The sequence below is a fragment of the Nannobrachium achirus genome (genome assembly GCF_963921795.1).
Source record: "Nannobrachium achirus genome assembly, chromosome: 4".
NCBI lineage: Eukaryota > Metazoa > Chordata > Actinopteri > Myctophiformes > Myctophidae > Nannobrachium > Nannobrachium achirus.
In genome coordinates, this window is record NC_137813.1 from 38,039,014 (window position 1) to 38,065,590 (window position 26,577).

General features: G+C 41.1%; 3 protein-coding genes across 10 annotated transcripts; 2 read left to right on the forward strand and 1 right to left on the reverse strand.

Moving 5' to 3' along the window:
• The first annotated feature begins 117 nt into the window (after positions 1–117).
• Positions 118–12,639, forward strand: ubtf (upstream binding transcription factor). 4 transcript variants are annotated; one of them, XM_080724367.1, is made up of 21 exons: positions 118–715; positions 3,166–3,226; positions 3,379–3,551; positions 3,670–3,753; positions 3,919–4,074; positions 4,176–4,240; positions 4,349–4,475; positions 4,589–4,699; positions 5,610–5,743; positions 5,853–5,994; positions 6,497–6,538; positions 6,779–6,892; positions 7,698–7,853; positions 8,021–8,164; positions 8,609–8,719; positions 8,811–8,902; positions 9,000–9,189; positions 9,847–9,894; positions 10,014–10,079; positions 10,203–10,328; positions 10,411–12,639. In XM_080724367.1, exons 2-21 carry the CDS (start codon positions 3,190–3,192, stop codon positions 10,495–10,497), a joined length of 2,205 nt encoding a protein of 734 aa, XP_080580493.1. In that variant the 5' UTR covers positions 118–715; positions 3,166–3,189; the 3' UTR covers positions 10,498–12,639. The 4 variants fall into 4 exon arrangements, with proteins under 4 accessions (XP_080580493.1, XP_080580494.1, XP_080580496.1 ...); XM_080724368.1 differs by lacking the exon at positions 118–715 and adding an exon at positions 1,240–1,361; XM_080724370.1 differs by lacking the exon at positions 118–715 and adding an exon at positions 2,473–2,666.
• Positions 12,640–12,888: 249 nt separating this feature from the next.
• On the forward strand, positions 12,889–22,526 carry atxn7l3a (ataxin 7 like 3a). 5 transcript variants are annotated; one of them, XM_080724269.1, is made up of 13 exons: positions 12,889–13,052; positions 14,145–14,239; positions 14,394–14,526; positions 15,569–15,740; positions 15,825–15,919; positions 16,012–16,034; positions 16,262–16,307; positions 17,174–17,211; positions 17,321–17,389; positions 17,516–17,559; positions 18,840–18,911; positions 20,267–20,397; positions 20,500–22,526. In XM_080724269.1, exons 2-13 carry the CDS (start codon positions 14,189–14,191, stop codon positions 20,697–20,699), a joined length of 1,074 nt encoding a protein of 357 aa, XP_080580395.1. In that variant the 5' UTR covers positions 12,889–13,052; positions 14,145–14,188; the 3' UTR covers positions 20,700–22,526. The 5 variants fall into 5 exon arrangements, with proteins under 5 accessions (XP_080580395.1, XP_080580396.1, XP_080580393.1 ...); XM_080724270.1 differs by having other exon boundaries at positions 14,163–14,239; XM_080724267.1 differs by lacking the exon at positions 12,889–13,052 and adding an exon at positions 13,123–13,283.
• A 246-nt stretch (positions 22,527–22,772) lies between these two features.
• Positions 22,773–25,953, reverse strand: tmub2 (transmembrane and ubiquitin-like domain containing 2). Its single transcript, XM_080724340.1, has 3 exons — positions 25,885–25,953; positions 24,241–24,878; positions 22,773–24,144 (listed from the first exon to the last, which is right to left on the reverse strand). Exons 2-3 carry the CDS (start codon positions 24,861–24,863, stop codon positions 23,751–23,753), a joined length of 1,017 nt encoding a protein of 338 aa, XP_080580466.1. The 5' UTR covers positions 24,864–24,878; positions 25,885–25,953; the 3' UTR covers positions 22,773–23,750.
• Between the last annotated feature and the right edge of the window lie 624 nt (positions 25,954–26,577).

Below are 26,577 nucleotides of genomic sequence, written 5' to 3' on the forward strand. Positions count from 1 at the left end.
TTTCGATGAATCCGGCTGACTGGATTGGATGGCTGAGTTACGCCCACAAACAGACAAGGTGGAGTTGAAAAGAAATACATGCAGCAGGGTGAAAATGAAGCTGTCAAACTGCCGCTTAGAATTTGCAAAAAGGTTAGGTTTATGCGGTCTGAAAAGGCATGGATACGCTTCTGTTAAATAGTTCTTAATTTTGATGGCAAAAACTGACAATCAAATAATTAACTGGAAATTAAACTTTTTTCCCCACTGAAATGTTAATGTTTTGATTTAAAATAATATATCAAACTATATTCAATCACATCCAAAATGATAACAAAACAACTCAACAAAAATCATCGAACCGTACGTTAAACCTTAACGTTGTGCAGCGAAATAAAATCTAAGTGTCACTGGCATCAGATCGGTGGAGCGATCGGGCTGGGCCGGGAAATTGCGGAAAAATAATAGCCCCTCGCGCTGGTCCAGGAACGCTGCTGAGCTGGAGAGAGAGAGAAAGAGAGAGATCGAAAACGTGGATGTCTGTCTCCGCTCAGAGAAATGGTTGGATCGAGAGAGCTGCGCGTTGACTGGAGGGAGAAAGCAAGTGAGATGGAGGCGGGGGGAAGTTCCATCTCTGCGGGGACTGGAGCGCCCGTGCCCTGGACCGACAGCGCAGTGCTGGCTAACGTTCAACCCACCCCTTCTTCCACAACGACACTCGCTCACGCTGAGACAGGTAAGCTACGCGGCCGCCTCGTTTGGCCCTACAACTGCGCGATAAACAATCCAATACAAGATACTTTCAGTCAAACAATATACGCGACCGAGTCTTGGTTGTTATTTGTTATGATGATTCAAAAAAGCGCTAGCCAAGACTGTGTGTGCCTTGTGTGCTGGCAAATACACTGCTGTAGGGCACAGACGAGGTCGCCATACCCGAATTTCTTGTCCTCTACGGCGGGTAAGAAACTGGGGGCAATTGCCAGCGAGAAAAATATTTTTTTCAAAATTCCACCCGCCTTGGATTTCGCATTTCAACCCCCACCATCATAATTTGACTACCAGTGCAATAACCGGGCTCTTCCGTGCAAAGAATAGCCTGTGCTTTCCGCGCCGAGACCTCCATGCGGCTATTGTGGGAACAGCCAGCCGCCTCGCTGCTCAGCCATCAGGGATCACGGTTTAATATCTCACCGTACAGGCGAGCGCCTCTCTCTCTCGCCTCACTAACTCAGAACCACCAACGCCAAGCCTCGAGAACCCGCCTTCTGTTCTGCTTGTGCTCTTGGATCGAGTCAGGGGAGGTTGCAACGCCCTGGCTTTACTTTTTAAGCCCGTTTCTCGGGTGCTGTGCGTGCAGTGCGCCATTGGACCTTGTCACGGTAGGTCTCCTTGTAGACTCGCTCTGTGTGAGGCGTCAGCATGGCGGACCTAGAACATCTAGAACCGTCTCAGCCAGCCAGCCAGGCTACTGCTTGCGTTCTCGGAATCTCGCATATACCGTTTAATTTCTTTACAAAAGAACGCGAAGCAGCTTAATACCTGCGTTTGGAGCCGACGTTAGAACATCGCGAATGTGACATTTATTGTAAAGTAACGTTTAATTCAGACTTTCACGCGAGGTTGTTAGAAATTATTTCATATTTCAGTTTTCTTTCTTCCTGCGCCTCCACAAGCCCCGAGTCTCCTCGGTTCGGTCGCTCAAATCAAACATACTCAATTTCTAAAATAATGTGTCCACAAACGAACCACAGAAAGGTACTATTAATTTAAGCGAACGATTCTTCTTTTTTGACAATTTGGTTCATTTGACGTTGTTTTAGTTTGCAGGAAGCTAGAGCTTTTTCCACGGGTTTTCACGCAGAAACAAGAGGTGAATGTTAATTACAGGGGTAAGCTAAAAGCTGTCCCTTTTTTAATTCTTCACATTTGTAAACAGAACTTGTTATTTTGCCCACATTCAGTGTAATATTCATTGTTAATGCGTCAGGCGATAAGCGGTTCCCTTCGGTTCGAGAACCTGCTTGCCCTTGGCTTCGGTAGCTTATTACTCAAAACTGCACTATTTATCGCCAGAATCTTGTAATATTCGCAAATTGAAGTGAGGGTAATATTAAAAACGACCGAAAGCTTCTATTTAGTCGTGTTAAGTCGTTTAGCGACAATTTCGACAACGTTGGTTAACACTCCCATCGAATGTAGTGCAAAGCCAGGCATCAAGGACGGGCTGAACAACAAGCAGCCGCCATCATGGAAGTAAAACTCGGCTACGCCTCGCTGAAGAATGCACCTTGTTTTCACCGTAAAAGTCCAAAACTCTACATGCCGATTCATAGTCAAACTGCCTGCAAATTTCGAATAGTAATTTATTAACAGTGATCGAATGCTCCCCCACTCCGGCCTGGAGTAAATAAAACCTCCGGGCTAGAGATTTCGTGGCGGAGCAAGATCCCATGTTTGGTGCCTCGTCGGTGGTAAGGCTGCGTTTGGTGCTGGTGATCCCTGTGCACCATTCCCCCTCGACGGAGACCGAAAGCAGATCCCCGTCCATGGTCAGCTGGTCGCCTACAGCTGCCTACAGTCCATGAACGATCGCTTCCTTCTTCCTATCCGTGGAACCTCCCCACCTCCGCTCCCGAGAAAAGACTCCATTACCGAGCGCACGACACACGAAAATGGTCGCTCTCGTACGTCCAGAACACTTTGTTGTGGAATAATACGCCACATTCCAGCTGACAAATTGGTTGACGAGGCGCTTGCGGAGTGCTAGTTGAAGCCCTCTGCAGTGTTATTTGAGATTTGAAGCCGTCACAAGCAATAGCCTATGTCTCACGATGGAGCGTAAACGTTTAGGGGCGGTGTAATGAACATAAACCATTATGTCGAGGCAGATTTTAATGCCATTTGGGTTGAAAAGGTCGGAGATTTTACGTTGCTGATGATGATGTACTATACTTAGACTAAATGTGGATATTAATCATACGTAAAATACGTCTTTTTTATATTTGTATATTATACACGTCACAGACACAAGACACAATCTTGGTCTGACTGTTTAGTAATCAAATAAGTAATCGAATTCAGAGCTGTAGTGAGTGAAGAGACTAGACATGGCTCAGTATTTTACACACATATGTATGATTACTTACATTTATTAAGTTGATGTTCTTTTCACCCTTGCAAAAGGTATAGAGGACAGTACACTTACAAATGAATGGAGAAATGGAGACACCTGCTCAAGACCAAGGTGGAGTAGGCTATATTTACCATACTATTAATAATCAAATGCCAATGTGTTAATTTTGCGTTCAATGTGATTTCATGTTAGGCTTTTAGTATTGTACTGATCCATTTAACAGTCTAATTGTGTGCCTTTTTGTGTGTTCTACATTGTCTCAGTATGGGCACAGGATGACCTCTTAAAACTGCTGGATGCTATGAAGTTGGCCCTTCCCCAGAAGGACTTGACCAAATACAAGACATCTGAGTCACATTTAGACTGGGGAAAGGTGGCCTTTGAGTCCTTCTCAGCAGAGATGTGCAAGCAGAGGTGGTCGGAGTTGTCCAAAGAGGTACAAGGCCTATCCGATTCCGAGCTTCATTCATAAAGAGTCATTCTTGAGCTGTTTAGAGATTAAAAACTTTTTGCTCTACTCAATATTTGTGTTGTTTATTATCTCATTACAACAGATACGGAAATTCCGGACACTAACCGAACTGATTTTTGATGCCCAGGACTACATCAAAAACCCTTACAAAGGCAAAAAACTAAAGGTAATGTCCATGATTTCATAGATGCCAAATGTGACGGTTCACAATTATCATAATACAGTAACAATAGTAACATATCATACTCCTAATACAATACAACAATAATAGACTGTTCTTCCTTGTTTTATCTTTTGTATGTCTCTGCATTTTGCTTTTTGCAATAATCAGAAGCACCCAGATTTCCCCAAAAAGCCCTTGACCCCATACTTCCGGTTCTTCATGGAAAAGAGAGCCAAGTATGCCAAACTACACCCTGAGATGAGCAACCTGGACCTCACTAAGATCCTTTCTAAGAAATATAGGGAGCTCCCTGATAAGAAGAAGGTGAATCAAAGGGACTGTGGCATTAAATCCAGAATGGTATTCTGAGCTGAATTAATCACATTTATGCAGCATCACACCACTAACTTCTTGCTTGTTTTCAGAAAAAATATGTTGAAGACTTCTTAAGGGACAAAGAAACATTTGTGGGGAGCATGTTAAAGTTCAGGTAAGGTCCTGTTATATAAAGTATCAGTGATATGAGGGAAAGCAGCTTCTTTGTCTATCATCAGCTTGTTAACTGGTCAATACTTAGAATGATGTGTTATTTGAATAGGGAACTGCACCCTGATCTCATGGAGAGCATGGCCAAGAAAGGTTCAAATGTACCAGAGAAGCCCAAGACACCACAGCAGCTTTGGTACAACCATGAAAAGAAGAATTTCCTCAAAACACGTCCAGATGTAAGTGAAGAGGAGGAGAATGGAGAGGGTCATTTACGGCATGCCTCACACTACATTTTCTTATATGCAAGGGTTGTATGATGATACTATATCCTTTTTATGTCTGATACTAGGCAACCACCAAAGACATTAAAGACAGTCTTGGGAAACAGTGGACACAGTTGACTGACAAAAAGAGACTCAAATGGATCCAAAAATCCCTGGAGCAGCATAAAGAGTATGAGGTGAGTGTTCTGTTTATCAGTGGTTCTCAATCTGCCTTAACTTCAACAGAGTACAAATGGAACCAAATTGACCTGTTATGGTCCGTTTGATTCCATTTGTACACTGTCAAAGTTACAGACTTGTAAGGGTCAATTTAGACCCCCATGAAGGAACCTAGAGAGTCCCTGAAATCCACTTTGAGAACCACTGGTGTGTGACACGTGGTCCACTAGATTGGGTGCACTGTGCTTACATTCCAAACGACACTCTGGAGAACATGTCACTAGGAGATGTACTTTGTGAAGACTGAAAATGTGATCTAACTTTTGAAATGGTGGTTCTAATCTCTGGATCTCCCTGCCCGTGCACTTGAGATCTATAAACATTTAAGAAGCAGAAACTAAAGACATAATTGTTCAGCCTGGTCTTTTTAAGTCCTCAGTGTTTGCTTTTGTTAAACTTGCGTATTTTAATTGTTTTTATTTTCTATGTATTCTTGAGAAGCAGTGTTTTGGAAAGAAATTCAAAACCAGTGTTAATTTAGCCCTGAGTGTGCAAATGTTACCAATTGGCTTACATTTGTAGACTCATGGTTAACTTAAAGCAGGATTTTACTGTATACTTACCGGTGCTTGTGTTGTATTTTAGGTAGGGGTGGGTGCTAAATATTGTTGAGACTTTCCAATGTCTTCACGATATGCCTTTTCATAGATATCGAGATACAATGATAGAGATTAAAACCTGCTTGAAGTGGTATTTTTTTAGTCCTTTTTCTTTTAGTTTTAGTTACCTTGTAGGTGGTTGTACTGGTAACTTGAAAACCAACATGAAAAAGAATTGTGATGATAAGATTGTGGATCGTGACACACTGCTTGAAAAAAAAAACATGGTGATATGACATTTTTCCATATCGCCCTCCCCTAATTTTAGGGGACTATGCAGGGTTACATCCAGCAGCATCCAGAGCTGAACATGACCAAGGAGGACATAGTAAAATCCACCTTGACCAAAGCGGAAAGGCATCTGAAGGACAAGTCTGATGGCCGACCTGACAAACCACCTCCGTGAGTCATCACAACATGGATTACTTGCTTGCATCTGTATTCTGTAATCATATCATTACTATTGCACAAAAGAAGGATACGTGACCCTAATGTTTGTGTCTGTTTTCAGAAACGGTTACTCGATGTTCTGTGCGGAGCTTATGTCCAGCATGAAAGATGTGCCCAGTACAGAGCGCATGGTCATGTGCAGCCAGCGATGGAAGCTACTGAAGCAGAATGAGAAGGACGCCTACCAGAAGCGCTGTGAACAGGTGAGTTCCTACAATACTACTGTGGTTGTCAACCACTGAGTTTAACTAAATGTTAACATTGTTTTCCCACTCAACAGTAAACAGACCAACATAAAGTATACGTGTCGTGTATACATGGTATCTGCACATTTCTAAAGTGACAATTTAAGGACTTTAAAGACATTTTTAGTACCTCTGGTCAAACATTGGTCAAATTGTTAAATATTAGAAGCAGAAATTGTGGAAATAGCTGATCTACATGCTCACAACGCGAGGCGTGAGCATTTAGATCTGCTATTTTCACAATGGAATAGATTGAGTCAAACTAAATGTAATGCCAACTCTTACAATTCCAAGTGCTTGTGCAGGGTCCCCAGTTGAAATATGATTATTTTGGGGGTCACGGCCTGAAAAGGTTGAGAAGCACTACAATATTAGACAAGGGTCATATGTGAAAGATATTGATGTCACGGATGTGAAAGTTGTGCCTAATTTGTCTTTATGTTCTTATTGTGTTTTTCAGAGAAAGAAAGATTATGAAATTGAGATGAACAGATTTCTCTGCGTAAGTTCATTTTTTCTTTACCTTTACCATCTTGAGTGACACTTGTGTGTGTGTGTGTGTGTGTGTGTGGGGGGGGTGAGGGGGGGGTTAAAAAACAATAAGCTAATAAGTAGTTGACCCCATGGTTCAATGTGAACGGGTATTCTCCTTGACTATTTTTTTTAAAATGGAGAAATAAGTGAGTTGTTGGCATATTACTATTCGCTTATGTTGCATACTGTGCGTTTACTGTAAATGCAGAGCTTATCAGAGGAAGAGCAGCAGCGAGTTTTAGGTGAGCAGAAGATGGCAGGCTTTAAGAAGGGCAATGGGGCAAGCAGTACCGCCTCGAAAAAGAAGACCTCCAAAGCAAAGGTAAGAGTCAGACAATGCAGTAGAATCCATCAGTGGATATAGCTACTGCTGTGGTCTTGGGTAGATACTAAAAATATACATTGTAATTATATTTTAAGTAATGTTCTGTGATCAAAATATAGAATTATGTGATTAATAGATGTACTCCACCTTAGCCCATAGCACTTAATGTAACACTTGCCTACCCTCGACGACCATGCAGGCTTATGCAAAGGCTAAAAAGTAATTTAGATAGCATTTTAAAGATTTGTATTTTTTGGGGGCTTTTATGCCTTTATTGATAGGACAGTAGACTGACAGGAAATGGGGGGGAGAGATGGGGAGTGACACGCGGGAAAGGTCATCCGGATTGGGAATCGAACCGGCGACACCGCCAGGCATCCATGCCTATGTGGCAATGCCTAAGTGGTATGTGCCTGGACCAGTAGGCCAGCGGGCGCCCCTAGATAGTATTTTGATATAGACGATGCCAGGCCATTTTCGACTTGGCATCCTATTGTACATTGAAACTATACATAGTGTGTATAGCTTTAATCTACAGATTATGATTGTTTTGATAGTTTTTTATTAACATTTTTATTGAATAGCTTCTTGGTCTACCTATGTGTTTAGATAACTATTTCTATGCATTTGATGTATTGCCTTGTGCTGTCCTTGCTTATTGTAAATGGCTCTGGATTTATTAAGAGCATCTGCTATATGGCTAAATTGTAATGGCATAGTGCATCAAGCGAAACCATGTGAAGGCTGTACATCTGAGGATCACAGGGTTCATGAATATTATTATACACTCCACAATCTGTAGGCAAACCCAGAAAAGCCCAAAAGGCCCATCTCCGCCATGTTCATCTTCTCTGAGGAGAAGCGTCCCAAACTGCATCAGGAGCGACCAGAGCTGTCAGAGAGTGAACTCACAAGACTGCTGGCACGCATGTTCAACGAGCTATCAGAAAAGAAGAAGGTAAACGCAAAATAAATACTAAAACCAGTGGAGAATGCATTGAGGGAGAGAGTTGGGCAATAGGCAGCACTATGAATCTTGGCTGCATGATATCACATAGTTTACATGTGCATTAGAAAGAATATAGCTCAGCTATATAATATAATTTTGTTCTCTTGCTCTTTTAGGAGAAGTATAAGCGGCTAGAAACTGTCCTGAAAGCAGAGTCTATGAAGAAGGAGAAGGAGGATCGCAGTCTGCCAGACACACCAAAGACTGCACAGGACATCTGGCAACAGAGTGTCATTGGGGACTACCTGGCAAGATTTAAGGTATGGGTGTGGCTGTTGGCTTTAAATGAATGTATTTGTCGTTTTATTCCCTCATTTCAATATGGATACTCGTAGTACTACACAGGATGAAGATGGGGGTAATATTACTGTAATACTATTTTCTTTTTAAGCATTAAATGCTTTGAAATTGCTGTTTACAATATTTACAATGTTACCAAAAAAGAACAAGACACAAATCAATAAACAAACAGGAAAGGAAGAAAATGGACCATACCGGTGGTCTAGGATGTTATACCACATTGACTGCATCACACTACTTGATGGTTGATGGTAATTTTAAACGGGAGTTGTAGTTATTGGGCTAAACATGCAATACCAATGATATTGTCTTTTAAACTACTGACTCATTAAAGGTTCCAGGTTGAACATATTTGGACTCCTGGTATGTAAATTAACAACACAACTCTGTAAATCTAAACCTAGAATGACCGACCCAAGGCACAGAAAGCTATGGAATCCACTTGGAACACCATGGAGAAAAAAGAGAAGATAATGTGGATCAAGAAGGCAGCAGAAGACCAGAAAAGATTTGAGGTAAGAGTGGACCTTTATTTGAACTGTACAACACCTCTAACTCTCTAGACCGAGAGTTAACCACTCACCTTTTTTTTGTCTCCCAACACAGAGAGAGCTGAGTGAGATGCGTTCTCCTGCTGCTGCCGCCATCGCCTCAGGGAAGAAAATGAAGTTTGAAGGAGAGCCCAAGAAACCACCATCGTAAGTTACTCACAGCTGGTCCTTTTTAATTTGTACTCCCTTTTTGTCAATGTTGGAGCTAATATATATGTTGCCAATTTTGTTTGTGTTCCTCTAGAAATGGATACCAGAAGTTTTCTCAAGAGATGCTATCAAATGGCGAGCTGAACCACCTCCCAATGAAAGAGCGGATGACTGAAATCGGTGGCCGCTGGCAGAGGTTACCTCAGAAGGAGAAGGACCGCTACAAGAAGATAGCAGAGGAGAAGCAGAGACAGTATAAAGTACTGCTGGAACAGTGGCTGGCGGTAAGCAATCAGTGTCTGGAAATGAGCTGGATCTTGGGGATATTTCATAACCTGACTCCGCCAGATGGAGGCGTATTGAGTTCCTCATACTTCCATCTGGAATCGTTCAGGACCAACCGCTGAAGGAGGCGGTCCATTTTTTCAAGCTATTTGGCAGGTGACTGGATGGAGCCATCTGTCTATCACTGTATGGGCGTGCTAACTCCAACCACTCAAGGACGTGTCTGCATGACGTATAGTAGCTGCACTGGCAGGAAAGTAAACACTAAGTGCGAGCCTTTTTAAACGCATTTCACGTCGCCATCCCCCGATGGGGATCGAGGTGAAGCGGGGGACCACGACGTGAAGTGCGTTTGAAAAAAGGCTTGCTGCAGCTTGTGGTAGCTGCAAAGATGAATAGTGAAAAAATTACATTGCAACTGCAATGGGCGCTTCTCGATTGCATCACACCCATTCTCGCTCTGATCCCACCCATAGCTACCGCTGATTGGTTTGAACCAGGCGCGGTACGGTGTAGCAACAGTCTCTGAGTGGTTCAGATGGAAGTATGAGGAACTCAATACGCCACCATCTGGCGGAGTCAGGTTAGATATTTCAGTAATCTAGTAAAAAAAGAAGGAAAAATCTTATCTCACCGATGTTACTATGCTTCCACAGAGCCTGTCCTCACAAGAGAGAAATACTTACAAAGAGTATAATTCACAAGTAAGTAATATCATTCTGTTCACATGCCTGTTGTGCCTTTGTGTACAAACTTCTTTTCCTTTCTCCATCTGACTTAATGCATGATGTGAATTTTGTGTTTTTTCCCCCTTCCATCTCAGAAAAGAAAGAATCCAGCAAAACCGGGAGGCACAGCTGCCAAAATTAAGGCCAAGGCCAAGAAGTCGGTAAGTTTCAACTTGGGGCCCTAGTTCTTATATATATGTAAATGTTGTGGATCCTGCTCCTCTACTGCATCTGAGAGCAAGAGTAAAACCTAAATATTCATACCCAATACGCTGTTCTTACAGGAATCAGAGGATGAAGAGGAGGACGATGATGATGACGATGAAAGAGAGAAGGCTTCCTCTGACGGAGAATCGTCTAGTGAAGAAGATGACGACGATGATGATGAGGAGGAGGATGACGACGACGACGTGAGTGCTGTTCAACTTTACCGAAAACACAATAAAAACATACATTTTAATGAAAAATAATTCATGGTTAATCTGCCTGTAGGATGAGGCGGAAGACAAGGAGAACAAGTCAGAGGACAGCAGCAGTGGGTCAAGTTCAGCCGAGTCGTCAGACTCTGATTCAGATTAAAACCGGGCTGACTCCTGTACCCAAAAGAGACTGAGCAGCGCTGAGCCAAGAGTCCAGGGAGCTCTGCCACTGTGCCAACCCTGCTCTCCTCCCACCACCAGAGGGAGCCCCCTCCATCGCCTCGTCCATTTCACACTCGTCCACTTTTCTATAGTTTTTTCTTTTTTTTATGTATTTATTGCATTTGTTTTAATACATCTATAACAATAGCCAACTCGGAGCTCTGGACATTGATGTCCTACTGAAGTGAGCATCCTATTGCATGTTAGCTTTAGCTTCAATCTTGAGTTAAATGTCAGTGGGTTAGAGTTTTAATATTCATGGCTATTAATTTCCCATTCTTCCTTGTAAGTTAAAGACAGGTCCACACTTTTAAGTGGGGGGAGTGAACAGGCTTGGTAGAGCAGAGCCAAAGAATCCATTTGCATGGTGGATCGCTTTGGGGTGGGGGCGGGGGGTGTGGGAAACTGAAAAATTGCACTCTTTAGAATGTTTCTTTTAATCTTTTTATTTTCTTTCTTTTTTTTTTTCTTTCTCAAAACTTGCTCCTATCTTGTCAATGACTATGATGTAGATTTTTATCATTTTGGTTCTTAAAGAGGTGGTATTTTCAGGAAAAATCAAGCCATTATGAATGTCTTTTTGTTGCTGGAAAAATTTTGAGAACTTTACTACTACCCCACATTTTCAGTCAACGTTTAAGGTGTATTACCAGTTCAAATGTCATAGACAGCTGTCAAATATGAAAGTCAATAGAATTGTCTCCTAATACATAGAAATGTGTCTGGAGATATTTAGAGGAATTTTGTTTATGTCTGAAACAATTCTATTTTATTTAGAACTTTTGTCATACTCACGTCACATGGCAGTGTATAGATCAGGCTTAAGTGCTTATTTTGGAACCGGTGCAGTTAGTTGTGTGTAACTTGTTTCCTCATTAATTCAGAGCAGTTTTGTTCGTTCTGAAAGTTTGACTTAAATGGTTTTAACAGTATGTTGTACAGTTGTTTCCTTCTCCGCTGAACCATTATTTTTTTGATTTACAGTTGATTTGATGAAAGGGTTTATGCTTTGTGTTAAGATCCATTTGCTATTGCATATGGATTTTAAACTTGTGAATGGTTTCGTTATTTTTCTAAATACAATTGTTGTGAAATTTAAAGGAAATTGACTGTAATCGAACTGATTTGAGTTTGCTTATCCCAAAAAGGTGTGCACTACATGTAAACCTTCCCCTTTGTGTGTGTGCGTGCAAGGGCACATGGAGTACTTGTGTGTGCATTCATGCACACAAGCTGTATATGAGTGTATGTATGTTGCTTTGCTTTAATGTGTGCCGTTGTGTGCATATTATGATACGACTGCTATGTGAGGATGTGCCTGGGTGGGGGACATCATGGTCCCATCATCACACCATCATCATGAATGTAGATATTGTTTGATCTTTTATTTTTCCCAAAGTTCTTCAGTCATAATTATGCTCAGTGCTGTGCTTTTTAAAAAATGGGTTGCTCGGATGTGAACAGATGCTATTTCATGTCTTTTTGTGTCCTTTTTGTCTAGAAGACAGGTCAGCACAAGGCAACTATCATTTACAAAAGCTTATTGGTACACCGTAAAATACTTGGTGTTAATTTACCCATTTGTACACTCAAGAGTTAAAGTAACACTCAGGATTTTACATTGTATTGGACTTGGAGTTGACCATTAACAATCTCATTGACTGAAGCAAAACCAGCAGCGTGGACTATTTGGGAGGGATTGCGAAAAGTGACTTGCAGCATTTGTTTGATAATGGTGTTTGTAAAAGCGAGTTACCAATGGAATTGGGGATAATACTGGTGTAATTTTTGTAAATATTGCCTTGTTTTGTATTGAGTGGCTATTGTTTTGTTGTTGCTTTTATTTGGCAATCCCTCATCAGTGACATTTGAGGCCAGTGGGTCCTCACCTCACAGGGGAGAGAATCTTTGTTTCAATTCTCCTGTTTTAGTTCTCATGTCAATCCACATATTGTTTATTTGTAGAAATATATAAGACGGCAAAGCTTTACAAGTTTGTACTGCTGGTCATTTGAAAATTTTTGATGTTTTCTATAGCTGAGGGTGTTCTTATGTCCTTGCAATTTAAGTATTTGGGCAAATAAAATAAGATCTTTAATGATGTTCTGTGTTGGTGCAGTTAAGCTGAGCAAGGTGATTCATAACAAACACCAATCATTAAATATTTACTTAAAATAAATACATTACAAGTTAATACATTGATTACATGAATATGAAAAATAACCAGGTTAAACGAATCGATTGCTGATCAACATGGACGAAGACATCTGCGTTCATTTATTGATGTCTGCCTGAGCATAACGAAACTTGGCGTCTGTGTGGCCTTGAGCACCCCGGGCTCAGCTCGCTGGCGATCTGTGATCAATCTTACTATTTTATTATTAAAAAGAAGATATGAGCATGGACATTGTGTACGCTCACGTCGCATTTGTTGACTGTGGCTGTGTGCTTACAGTGGTGATGACACCTCCCCTCAGAAGTGCTTGAGTCGGGGTGAGTTTTCAGTGACAGTGTCGAAGGAGGAAACTGTCATTATGTGTCAAATAACGAACATTAACGACACAGTGGGTGACATTATCACAGCGCCGATCTGTTCGCCCAGTGTGACTGACACCAGGACTCATACAGGAGGCCTATATAAATGACAGGGTTATACGATCCTTACTCGATTATTATGACAATATAGTCGTTGCATCATGTGGACCGACCAAGCTACAACATTGGGTGAATAATTATTTGTTTTATTAATTGCTTAAACAAAGCTCATATATGTTGTCAACTTGTCATGTATTCAATAGAATGTTAACCAGGCTGTGTGCAGCAGCAGCAGCAGCAGCAGCATAACGCTACAATGTAACGTCACATTACCTGACGTAACCTGTTCGTAACCGTAACGAACCACATAACTGCACGATCCATTCGCTGTTTTAAAAGGGAACTGGTTGTTCACATCACTTTCATGTAGCAGCACTGCAGTTTAGTTTCCATTAAAAACGCGCTTCCTCCAGTAGCCCCATGCGTTTAGTTACTTTACACCACTGATGGCCGTCATCCCAAATCGGCTTAAAGGAGTAAGTAGTTCACTCTCAAAATGACTTTTTTTCCTATTGATTATTACTCATGCCATGGAGACTTGAGTTCAATAATATTGTTTTTGTATTTGTGGACAAAAATGTGATTATACTAAATTTACCCACACATGTGGACCCAAATGCATGGCACTGGATGGGTAAATGTACTTATTTATTTATTGTCTTAGGAATGCAACACATACAAAACAATATTTTTGAATTCAAGTCTCCATGGCATGTGGAATCAATAGGAAACAAAGTCATTTTGGGGGTGAACTACTCCTTTTGAAAGGGGTAAATTAGTCAAAATATAAATGTAAACTGTACATTTATATTTACATGTAATTTAAATTGGCTAATTGTACAAGTAGGTTCTTCAACTGTGTGTGTGTGTGTGTGTGTGTGTGTGTGTGTGTGTGTGTGTGTGTGTGTGTGTGTGTGTGTGTGTGTGTGTGTGTGTGTGTGTGTGCACTGTAGCCACACAGTATCTTATTCTATGTCCATTAATCACCAGGCCAACATTGCTTTGCAGCCAAGACGTTCCATTCAGTTTCTCAAATGAAAATGGAAGCTATGTCCCTGTCAGGCCTGGACAACACCAAACTAGAGGTAACTAGTGAACACCTGCTCAACATTTGCTTCATGATTTCCTCATACTTGATTGCTACAGGTTTTGCTATAGGATATAATATTTATTTTGGTCTAGAAGTGATTGTTATATCACTGCTGTACTTCTTTGAAGTGAATAAGGCTTACATTACAGGCCTTGGTCCATGACATCTACTCGGACCTGGTGGAGGATGCCTGTTTGGGCCTGTGTTTTGAGGTGCATCGTTCTGTGAAACAGGGCTACTTCTTCCTGGAGGACACGGATCAAGAGAGCATGAAGGAATTTGGTTTGTTGCTTGGGCTTCCTGTTGGGTCTCATTCTGCATTGGGGTGTAACAATCATTTAGTTCTGTGGTTCTCAACCTTTCCAGGCTGTGACCAACAAAATAATCATATTTTAACTGGGGACCCCCCAACCCTGACGAGTACTATGAAAATGCGGTGCGGTGCGGTGCCGTGTCGTGTAGTGTCGGGCTAAAAACTGGTATGGAAATTCGGCTTAAGAGTTGAGGCATTACATTTTGTATAACACGGTTCTATTGTGATAATAGCAGATCTACATGCTCACAACGCCTCGCAACGCAAGGCATTGTGAGCATGTAGATCGGCTATTTTCACAATTTCTGACTAATATTTGACAATTTGGCCAATGTTTAATTTGTAATTTCAGAGGTATTAAAAAGTCCTTAAAGTGTCACTTTAGAAATGTGCAGATATCCTCTATACACTTAAATTTTATGTTGGTTTGTTTACTGTTGAGTGAGAAAACAACATGCACATTAAGTTAATCATCTGGGGACCCCCCAAAATAAATTTATTTTATTAAATTATTCCGATTCATGATTTGTGTTTTGGAAACATTGGAACATTTATATAAAAAGTTTTTATGGGCTTTGTAAACAAAAACTGTACAGGGCAGATATGGTATTAATAATATGGCCAAAACAAGACATATCTGGGGTGCCTGATGGCCTAGCGGTCCAGGCGTATACCACATAGGCTCTGATGCCTGACAGCGTTCCGTGGGTCCGTATCCCGGTCCCGGCGACCTTTGCTGCATCATGCAGCAAAGGACTGCATGCCACTCCCCATCTCCCCAAAAACAAGCCTTAATTCATCTTTAAAAAAAATGAATACTTTGAAAGAAAAAAGATAATAAAAGAATAATTGTGGAAATAGAGTTATGGAATCTATTGTCATTTCTGCTATTTTTGAACATGTTTGAAATGTACTGTATAAAGATTTTTAAACAGATTAATGGAAACTATTCTGACAATGCAAAAAAAAATAAAACGTTTTTTACAGTATGTTCTCTCATCTGTCTCATAGAAATTGTAGATCAGCCAGGAGTGGATGTATTCGGGCAAGTGTATAACCAATGGAAAAATAAGGAGTGTGAATGTCCCAATTGCAAACGACTCATCGCAGCTTCTCGCTTTGCCCCACACTTAGAGAAATGCCTGGGCATGGGACGCAATAGCAGTCGCATTGCCAACCGAAGGTCAGTTACAACTGATCATCATAATCATATGCCAAAAAGATGATTGTGAACATTTGGACAGATTTGATTCCCTCTGCCAAACAGACTAGCAAACAACAACATGGGCAAATCAGAGAGTGATCAGGAAGACAATGATGACCTTAATGACAATGACTGGTCATATGGAGCAGAGAAAAAAGGTGAATAATAGTGTGATTAATCAGAATCATATCTGTAACAATAAAATAGTTTTGTCGATCTTAAATAAACCCACTTTAATTCTCTGTTACAGCCAAGAAGAGAAAGTCAGATAAGGTATTTTGGGAACTTGATTAGTCTTGCTTATTTGTGTCGATTGTTTGTTTGCTTAACGAGCATATACATTGACTGTTTCTCATACATGATAAAGGCCAGCAGTATACATATAATCTATAATATGTCTGTTACCATTTGAACTCTTCTGTATTATATATATTCCTTAGCTTCCAGATGTACATAGTCAAATAGAAATGAATCAAATGTAAATGTTATATTTTATGCAGAATCAAAATTCACCCAGAAGATCAAAATCTTTTAAACATAAAAATGGTGAGTATATTTTGAATACTTTTACTGGGTGAAACATATCCAGATTGTATGTTTTATTAAAGATTTTATTGTTCTTTAAAGCAAAAAACGTATTCGATTGAGAAAGATCAGACATGGTAGTAGTGTGTCATGCTATATAAGTACGTCTGGTTTATTTTCACTTGAGTATATTTTTGACATTTTATATTGTATGCACTTTAGGTGGCATTATCAACACTAGAGCATTGCCTGTTCGGAATGAGCTTATTGCCTGGCTCATGGTATAGCTGCTTGCAGCATTGTCAGGGGGCATGGCTGTTTGGAGCGCATGCATGGCTATTTGGAGTGAGTGTCCGTTTCGGAACCTGTGGTTATTTGGAGTGCATTGCCTTTAGGAACGTGTGTCTGTTGGGAGTGTGTGGCTGTTCAGAGAGCATGGCTGCTCAGAACACATTCAGAGCTGACTGATTGCTTGGTCCCTGGAAGTAAATGTTCTGCAGCACTGGGGTGCATCGCATGCATTATGTTGTGGATCAGGAAGTTCCATGTGTTCAGTTTCCTCATTTCACAGGAAGTGGGTTATGGACACTTGCTATGTAATACCATTACCAACCACAATATAGTGTTGTAGATCTCCAGCAGTGCTCATTGAGTTGATTGATTGTCACTTACGGCTGAGGGGTTTGGATGTCCTCCACTTGAAGCATTACAGTACCTAATTCAAATGAATAGTGCTGCTGACCACAAATACCGGTAGCTAATTAACAATATTGCAGAATTAAAATACATTTAATTCCCATGGAAAATATCAAACTTTCTACAATGTTGTTTTTAAATAAATCTGAGATGGTGTGTGGTTTTACGAAGGTCTGCTTTTTCATTTTCAGGTGAGCTCAGTAACAGTGTCAATGCAGATGTATTCAAGGTAACAGGGTTCATCCCTCCTTCCTTTTACCTACAAATAATTTCCTCTCTCTTCCTAAATGTATGACAGAATATTGCCGTGTTCTCATTACGTGTTCCCTTCTCTTCAGTATAACTACAACCCTGGCATCAGTTATGAGTCATTAGGCCCAGATGAACTGAGGTCCCTCTTGACAACGGTGAGCAAGTCACATGCTTTGTTTTAATGTCAAATATCCATCTCAGGACCCACTTGTTTCTCAGGAAGTGCAGTTTTTGGAGCTATGTCATGTCACTAACAACTAAACTAATAATTATGTCCTCAGCAATGTGGGGTAATCTCTGAGCACACCAAGAAGATGTGCACCAGGTAACGTTGCCATGATAAACAGACCCATTCATTAATTGACAAAACAATTAGACTTTTGCGCACTTTTCAGTGTTCTTCTTTTCTTTTCTTTTTTTCTTTTTAAAAGCATGTTGGTAGGATATGTATCCCTTGTTTGTAACTTTCTAGTTGTTTTGTTAAGGACATCTACTGTAGGGGGTAAAGGTACATGAGGGAAAAAATCAATAAGGAAATGAATAACCACAGCAGCATAACGTTATGCTGCAATTAGTAAGGGAAAGTTAGCCTCTAGCTACATCAATCTGGGAACTAAATCTAAATGACTAGCTTTCTTCACAAATGTGTTCTACTAGGTGTCAACTATCACCTCTGAACTTTGTCAAACCCAACTCCCTTGACATACTTTGTGGGAGCCAATCAAAGTTATTGGGTATCCCGAGGGCCTGGGATTAAAGGGGAAAAAATAAAAAATGGCCAATATGAGCGTATGAGGTGTGTAATTTGGGTATTTTTGGGCTGCTGAAACCATTCCAACCATTCGTTTTCAGTTAAAATGACTCCTTGGCCATAAAATAGGCCATGAGACATATAATATTGGCAATAAAAAAAAAGGTTGGAGTAGTGTTTGAATTCATGAAAACTATTCAAGATCAGGTTGGTAATCACACATGACACACAGGATAACATGATACAATCTGACAAGGAACATTCAAACACAGGGTTTAAAACATAGGGACTAAGAGGACACAGGTGAACTCGAATGACATGATTGGCTAAGCCTTAGCCAATTAGGCCTTTTTTATGGCCAAGGAGTCATTTTTACTTATAACTAATGGTTGGAATGGATTCAGCAGCCCAACATTACCCTAATTACACACTTCATACTTTCATATTGGCCATTTCTTATTTTTCCCCCTTTAATCCCAGGCCCTGGGTATCCCGATACCCCCAACTTTGATTGGCTCCCACAAAGTATGTCAAGGGAGTTGGGTTTGACAAAGTTCAGAGGTGATAGTAGACACCTAGTAGAACACATTTGTGAAGAAAGCTAGTCATTTAGATTTAGTTCCCAGATTGATGTAGCTAGAGGCTAACTTTCCCTTACTAAATGGGGTAATAGCGTTTCTATTCTTGCAAGTTTATTTTAAATGTCTGTAAACTGAAACTCATCATTGCATGTTTATGTGGAATGGTGGGAAATATGTGATAGTAAAATGAGCAACTATCAAGTATCAAGATCTCCTCAAAAACTCTGTTATTTTCTATTTGAACAATGGACATGCCATACTGTGTCCTGCTAGGTCTCAGCGGTGCCCCCAGCACACCGATGAACAGAGGAGAGATGTCAGGGTGTTCCTCCTGAGGCCATTTGTGTGAGTGTGCCCCCTTCCCCAAGAGACCTCCTCTACCACACGAAAGAAAGCAATGGTTTAGTGATGAAAAGTGATGAGTCATCACTTTTCATCAGTTTCATCAGTTTTGTGGGCGTCTTCTGTGGCCATTTGTAGCCCAAGGAATGTTTTTTGTGCAAAACAAATGCTTGCAATGGATTCAGCATCATAACAAACCCCTAGTTAGACCCCTCACATCCTACTTAAATACCCAGAAAAAAAAAGTTTTAAGGGTATTTTCCTCCTGTATAGAAAGTCGATGGGAGACCGACTCTAGCGGGTGATAACATCAATTAAGCTGGGTCTCAGAAAGGGTTATCATACCAAAATGTAAACTAGAGACATGTAGGAAGTCAAAAATGTAAAAAATGTACGGTCACCTTGGGTGGTACCAATTTGTGAAGATATCAGAATTGGCCCCAGGCCTATTCCAGGAGTGGCTGAAATCCCTGCCTGACACATGGAGGGTGGATAATGTCAGAGGCATGAAGACTTGTACTTGAGAAAAGCCTGCATTTGCACAATGCACAACTATTAATTTCTCACTACAGTGCTCAAAATAAACTGTGCTAAAAAAATCTTGAAACTGACTTAATTGTAGGCCTACTGTGCTTAATAAAGGGAAAACTTTGTAACTTTGCTAAAGAGAAAAACGTACTGAGAAAGCTATTAATTTGTCACTACTGTGCTCACAAATAAACTCTTTATTATCAGTTAAATTGTTATGGTTTGGATATGGCTTTGGGCCTATTATGCTGCGTGTATTATTGTAATGGATCAGTAGGTAGTGGGTACTTTGCACTTGAGCGAGCAGCACTAACGTTCATGGGCACTTTCATACTTAAGATTATCGAGAGGAGGCGGGTCTTAACTCAATCCTGGTGGGTTTAGGAATCACGCGGCCTAGACTGCTGTGTCCAAACAAAGTATGTATTGAACTGTTGCACAGATGGATATGGTAATGGTGCAAATGGCAGGGATGTGAACAGTGTGGATTTCAGCATGGGGTCTGGAGACGCCCAGGGGTCCTTGAGGGGGTTCCAGGGGGTCCTCTACTAAACGATTGATAGTCATAAACCTAATGGATCCAGTTAAAAAACGTTTTACTGCGTAGATTGAGGTCTCGGAGATAAAAATCATATCAAAATAATGGGGGTCATATCAAATCTGTTGCCTAATGCATATCATACTGGGGGTCCTTGAAATTAATTAAAAAGGTTGAGAATCACTTCATTGGCTGTTTAGCACCATTCCTAACCAGAGACAGTCAGTAATTGCTGAATCTCATCTGTTGTTGCAGTTGGGTTGGGTTGACAGGACTGTGTTTTGTCTTTTAGGCCATCAGTGCCTACTGCAGATGCTGTGGTGGAGAGTGAGAGCTATGACATTCCAGACGGACTGGTGAGCCGTCTACAGTGGGGTGTATCTCTGGATATCTCTCCCTCTGGTTCAGCCTCATCTAAAGCCAGTAAGGGGGTAACAACAAGCAGTACGAAGTAAACCAAGTGCAATTTCACTTTGCATATTGGTCAGATATGGATCTTCTCTTTTGTTTGTGTCCCTTTCCCAGGCAACAACCATTCAGATGCTCGAAGGCCAAAGAAAAAGAAGAAGGCGCCTCTAAACTATGGTGGAGTTGCAGGGGGTAGTGGGTGTCTCATTGGAGGGGGCAGCAGCACTTCTCAGAGTGATATCAGCCTGTCCAACAGAAAAAAGAGGCCCAAACTCTCAGCACCATCTATTCCCAGTATCTATGATAACCTAAACTAGCACTAGTCTTGTCCAACCACCCCACCTCTATTGTACATCACCCCTTCTTCAGTATGCAGGAGTTTTAGATCCATGTAAATAAGAATGGGTGAACCCTCACTCATCATTAATCATGTTTTAATTAGTCAAAAGTCCATATTCTCACACTCACATAATATAATATGGTAGAAATATGAACATAGATGTTATCTGATAATCAAAAGGTTTTGAGTGATGTTATGGGTATAGGTATGTGAGCTGTCTGAGGCTTTAGGCTGTGTTGTATCTGATCGGGTGTAACGGAGAAAACAGCATGTTTACCTTTGCTATCGTCAAAAGAGACAATGCTGGACAATTCATCAGTGGCTTTTAAATAACAGCATTGTATTGCACAGTTGTGTGAGTGTGTGAATGTATCTGTGTGTATGTATGTCTACTACCTCTTTTCAGGACGGGACCGCACACCCCAATGAAGGACAATGGACAGGATTCAATGCCTAATTTATTTTGGCTTCGTCAGGTGCTATACATACCTGACGAAGTCACACGGCGATACGCAATAAAAAAAAGAAACGAAGCATTGAATCCTGTCCATCGTCCTTCATTGGAGTGTGCGGTCCCTTCCTGAAAAGAGGCAGTGAGAGTTTGTCTTTTTTATACTTCATTTTGCCTGCCAGCACCTCCACCCAGATGTGCACGAGAGCTACCTGATTGTATGTCTATTTATGTTTGTGTGAATGTTCAGTGAGGACATTTGATTGGTGTTCATGAATGATGCGTGGGGTTTGTCAGTAGTGGTATAGGACATGCATAGTTATTGGTATTTTCAGATAACCTTGCATCTAGATGTGCCATTTGTGTGAAAGTATGTGTGTCATTTAAAATATTTGACTTTTTAGTTTACATGGACCACTATATTTAATATGTATATTTACCTGTACACACTGGTGTATATTTGATTTTGATATTTACTGTATCATAATGAGAATGGGCTTTTTGTAAACACAAAGAATAATGAATCAAGTGAATATAAGTTATAGCGTGTTACAAAACTCTAACCTGGCCCTGCTTTAGCTACAGATTTGACAATAGGTTGTGCATTGTCAAATCCAAACAGTCTTTCATCCAATAAGTCCATAAATGGCTTCTGTGGACTAAAGTCTGTTTAAAGTGCATTTATTTCACCATGTCAATTCACTAAGGTTTATTATGTTGCACAAGATTACTTTGTGGCTTATTTTGACAGTATGATTTTTGATAGCGGCCACATAACGCAATGGGCCCTTAACCATCTTATAACCCAAAGACGTAAAATATGAACATAATTAAGTAGGCCTATAACAAATATTTACAGATGATTCATTTGTATCCACGGCTTTCCAACGCCCCATAGTGCATTGCGCAGACGTTGTAACGAGCTTCCGGCGCTGCAGCCGAGTGTGATTTACAAGCTCACAACGGGCTGCATCTGCGACGCGACGTGAGCTTGTATGTCTGCTGTTAAACCGGAAGTGTGGTCCAAATAATCTCCAGTAAACTCCCACGGAAACAGGTGGATACATTTTTTATGGTGTATACCATTAAAGGAAAAATAGAAATTTACATTTTCTGTATTGTTTCAAAGTGAATCTTCCTGGGAGTTAAAAAGGATCCAATCCATTTTGCGTGTTATGGTGTGTTTGTTTTTTGGAAAATGTATTTTAAGACCTTTGCATTCATGCAACCTCCCCCACCCAGCAGTAGACTATTTTTATTGTTAATGATCAGGAAAAATGTCCAATGTTGTTATTCTAAGTGCTTTCACAACTAATGCAATGACAGGATGTGATTTTCTGACTTTTCATGCACAAGTCCATAACGGTTATTTCTTCTTTACCTGACTTTTCGGAATAAATGAAAGCGCCATCCACATCTTGTCTTTTTTAGACTAAAACTCCACTTATTGGATAACTATGTGGATGAATTTAAATGTTCCATAATTAACAATGTGAGTTGGTGTCATGTCTAGTTTCCCTTCATGTATATTAGGTTACACAGTAAAACAACCTTGCGCCAAGTCATCACAAAACAAGAATATGGTTTTAATTGCTTTAATCTTATTCAGCACTGAAGCCAGATCAGTCCAACATACATAAGAGTAAAAAGGGCTCCCAGTGACCATTTTCTAATGAGTCACTCACTGCCCCCTCAAACCTTCAAGTGCCAGATGCAGATTCACCTGATCGGTTATATTTCCTTATTTTCATTTTTTTTACAGTAAATACACCATATTTACATTAAAACATGTTTTTAGGTCTAGCGATACTGCTTATTCATTAAATTAGCCTATTTCTAAATATCAGCATGGAGTAGTAACTAAGCAACAAAAATCCATAGAAAATTCCAGCCTTGCAATAAGGCTGCCGTTACAGTCCTTAATTGACTTCCGAGAGCTTGTGTCATGTAAAGGATAATAAATGGAAACATAGGCCACACAGCACAACAGTGAGTGGTTCCAAATATTCAACATTCAAGTCTTAAATTGAGCAAATGTTCCTGTCAAACACCTCACATACTGTATTTCAGAGAGAAAATAAATCTATTTAGGAATAATTAGGAAAAGTGAATGAAATAAAATGTGTCTGACACAAATGCACGACCCTCGTCCCCAGCAACACTCAAAGAGCATATTACATCAATTAGATTGTTAGAACATACTGAAATGAGTGAGACATGAACCACTGTCATTCTCAAGATGAGGAAAATAACAGCTCAGTTTAGCCTGAACTTCATACAGACACGCATACAATGCAGATCGTTCGCCGCTCCATATAAACTGTACAATCTCACACAATGCTTCCTCTTGGTGCATGCACAGACAAGTGTGCACAATCTGCATACGCACAAACATACTGCAGGCTTCCAGTTGCCCTTGTTCTTGAATTTGCACCACAGCCCCTTTTGATTAGTTTGTCTCTCTCTCCTGGTGCAACCTGACACTGCTGTTATTTTTACTCGGCCTCGCGAGAACGCCAACATTCAAATTGAGTAAAAGGCTTCCTTCCATTGTGATGCATCTGGTGTTGTTCCCACTCAACGACTGTGCATCCCAAAGATCAGGAAGCTGAAGAACACAGTGACTCCCACAAGGGAGATGGTCGCAGGGGCAGTGAAGAACTGCCTGTAGTTAATACGGAAGTACCACACTACAGCCAATATCACCACAAAAACAGGCACCACCAGGCTACTGGTGCTAAGAGCTAGACCTGCAGCTCTGATTCCTCCAGAGACCCCAGACCCGACTCCCGAGCCTGCCCCGGATCGAGCATCTTCTTCTGGACTGGCTTCACACAAGGCTTGGGAAATATGGCAATGGATCACACTGTTGTGCATGATATTTAGGGAAAACAGAGTCCTTTTGGGATCCTGCAGCAATTGCCCTCTGTAGATCAACTTTATCTGACTTTCTCGACCTGAAAAGTATTTGCTGGGGGGCGAGAAAGAGAGGCATCAAAATATGCACAACATGGGATATAATATATTACAGTTAAGTATTCAGATATTAGTATTTCACTCCACTAACCTTTTCAGCAGACCCACTGTGTCCTGTGGCTTCAAAAAGGCGAGCTCTTCTGTGTCATTTAGGAACTTCAAACGGACAGTGATGGTAGTGGTAGTAGTTGCAGAACTGGGGGACAACACTGGCATAAACTTTGGGATCTTTTTGTCTTCATCATCCAGCTCATCCTCCTCATCGCCATCATTTTGCTCTTCTCCACCTTCTTCATCGTCCTCGTCATTGTCGTCGTCATCGTCATCATCAGGATGGTATCTACCAGTATGTGGCTGTTTGCCCTGTATGTTCAGCAGCAAGTCTGTTTCTGTCTCCCCGCTTCCTTCACTTTCCCCTCTCTCTGTAACTGGTTCCCCTTCTTCTGGCTTGTTTTCCTGAGGTGGTGTTGGTGTCTGTTGTTCAGGTGTGTCTGAGCTTGGAGGACCTCCACTATAGTTACTGTGGCCTCCCAGTCCAATGAGGGAGGCATGGGCGCCGACAGTGAGGATGGTGCCCAGGATGTGGTCTCCCCTATCAGCAACATGCGTAGAGAGCCACGCCAGAACCAGGGCCAAGACCAGGAGCAGGACACCGCCTGCTGCCATCACCTCATCTCCCATCCCGTCCAACATGGTCAGTGCACACACCGCCATATCGATCCAATTCACCTGAAACAGAAAGGACCACGAATTAAAACATTGTGTTCATTTCAAGGTAGCTAGAGCTACATTATTGGTTGTGAAAGTGGGGTCCGGGGACGCCCGAGGTCCTTGAGGAAGTTCCAGGGGCTCCTCAGCTAAATGATAGTTAGGAACCAAATGGACCCTTATGGGTCTGTAACTCTGAGTGTACAAATGGAACCAAATGGACCCATTTCCCTTTGTGGCAACAGTCCGCCATTCCGAAACACCGCTATTCCGAAGCAGGGTTAGGGTTAGGGTTAGGGGTAGGGTTAGGGTTAGTTAGGGTTAGGGTAAGGGTTAGGGTTAGGGTTAGGGGTAGGGTTAGGGTTAGAAGTCAACGTTCGGAATAGCGGTGTTTCGGAATGGCGGGGTGTAACCTCCATTTGTACACTATCAGAGATAAAATCAACATTGATTTTACAATACAAATTGGGGTCCCGGAGATAGAAATGCCATTAAATGGGGGCCCGTAGCCTAATGCATGTCAAACTGGTTGAGAATCAGTAATGCCAGAGTCGTAAAAATCTCTTATATGGGCAATATGGGGTCTCTGGCATGTATTTTCAAATGGGGGTCCACGGGCTATTAAGTGTCAATTTGGGGGTACTTGACATGAAAAAGTTTGAGTACCACTGAGCTGATAACATACATTCATCACATTTTCTTTTTAATGGGAATATGCGGCCCATCAGGCTAATTACAGTCAAGAGAACAACACTTTTAGTGACGGGCCTGTAAATGTGCCATTTGCCCGTACCAGCCTTTGATCATGGCGAACATACGGTACTTTAAAGTGATGTTGCTCTTCTGGGTATGCGTTAGCGAGCGCTAGCAAACTAGCCTGCTAACAGAAAAAACGACCTTCGCCTGTTAACAACAATCCTACGAGGCTACGAAAGAATGTATCGTCGCACAATTTTCCGACGTGTTGCTTCGAATGCAGTCTTCTCATTTGAGCGTTAGTAAATCGTGTAAACATGCATCGTCTTACCAACGGTGTAATCAAATCATGTTCGGAGATCCTCCACACAATGCTAGTTTAGCAACAGCCCAAACCACATAACACATAAACACAGTCAACGGCGTGACGTCAGCACCGGTGTGTACACGACAGAGGGAGCGCTTGTTTTGCGTGAGTTGAGAAGCCGCTGACGCTAAAGTAAACAACAACAACACACAAAACAGTTGATAAAAATGTTGATTTTCTCAACATTTCGAACCTGTTCTGACTGGGGAGTGGGGACAGCAACTCTGTCTGTTTGCTCTGACAAGGAAGGCAGTATCTGTCATAGGTCTTTTATTTTATTAAAAGTACATTTTAATATAGTCACTGTCTGTGAACATCTGTTTATAACCCAGGTTTGTGTAAACTGTAAAAGGGAGCCCAATTTAAACAAGCCAAAGGCTTTCTTGTGGGTTTTATCCTTTTAGTTGACCTTGTACAGTTGTACCTGTGAACTGTGCTGTCTTTCATATGAAAACCAAACCTCTAATAAAATGTTCAATTAATCAATTAATGTGTCTCCTTAATTCAGACCTTTCACACAACATAAACATTTTAAATGGGCCCACGTTTATTTGAAATAAACGTGGGCCCATTTAAAATACTGAGGAAATAAATCATTTCCTCTAACAGTATTTGTGAATAATGCAGCTGTCGGGAAATAAATGTGGACCCAAGCCC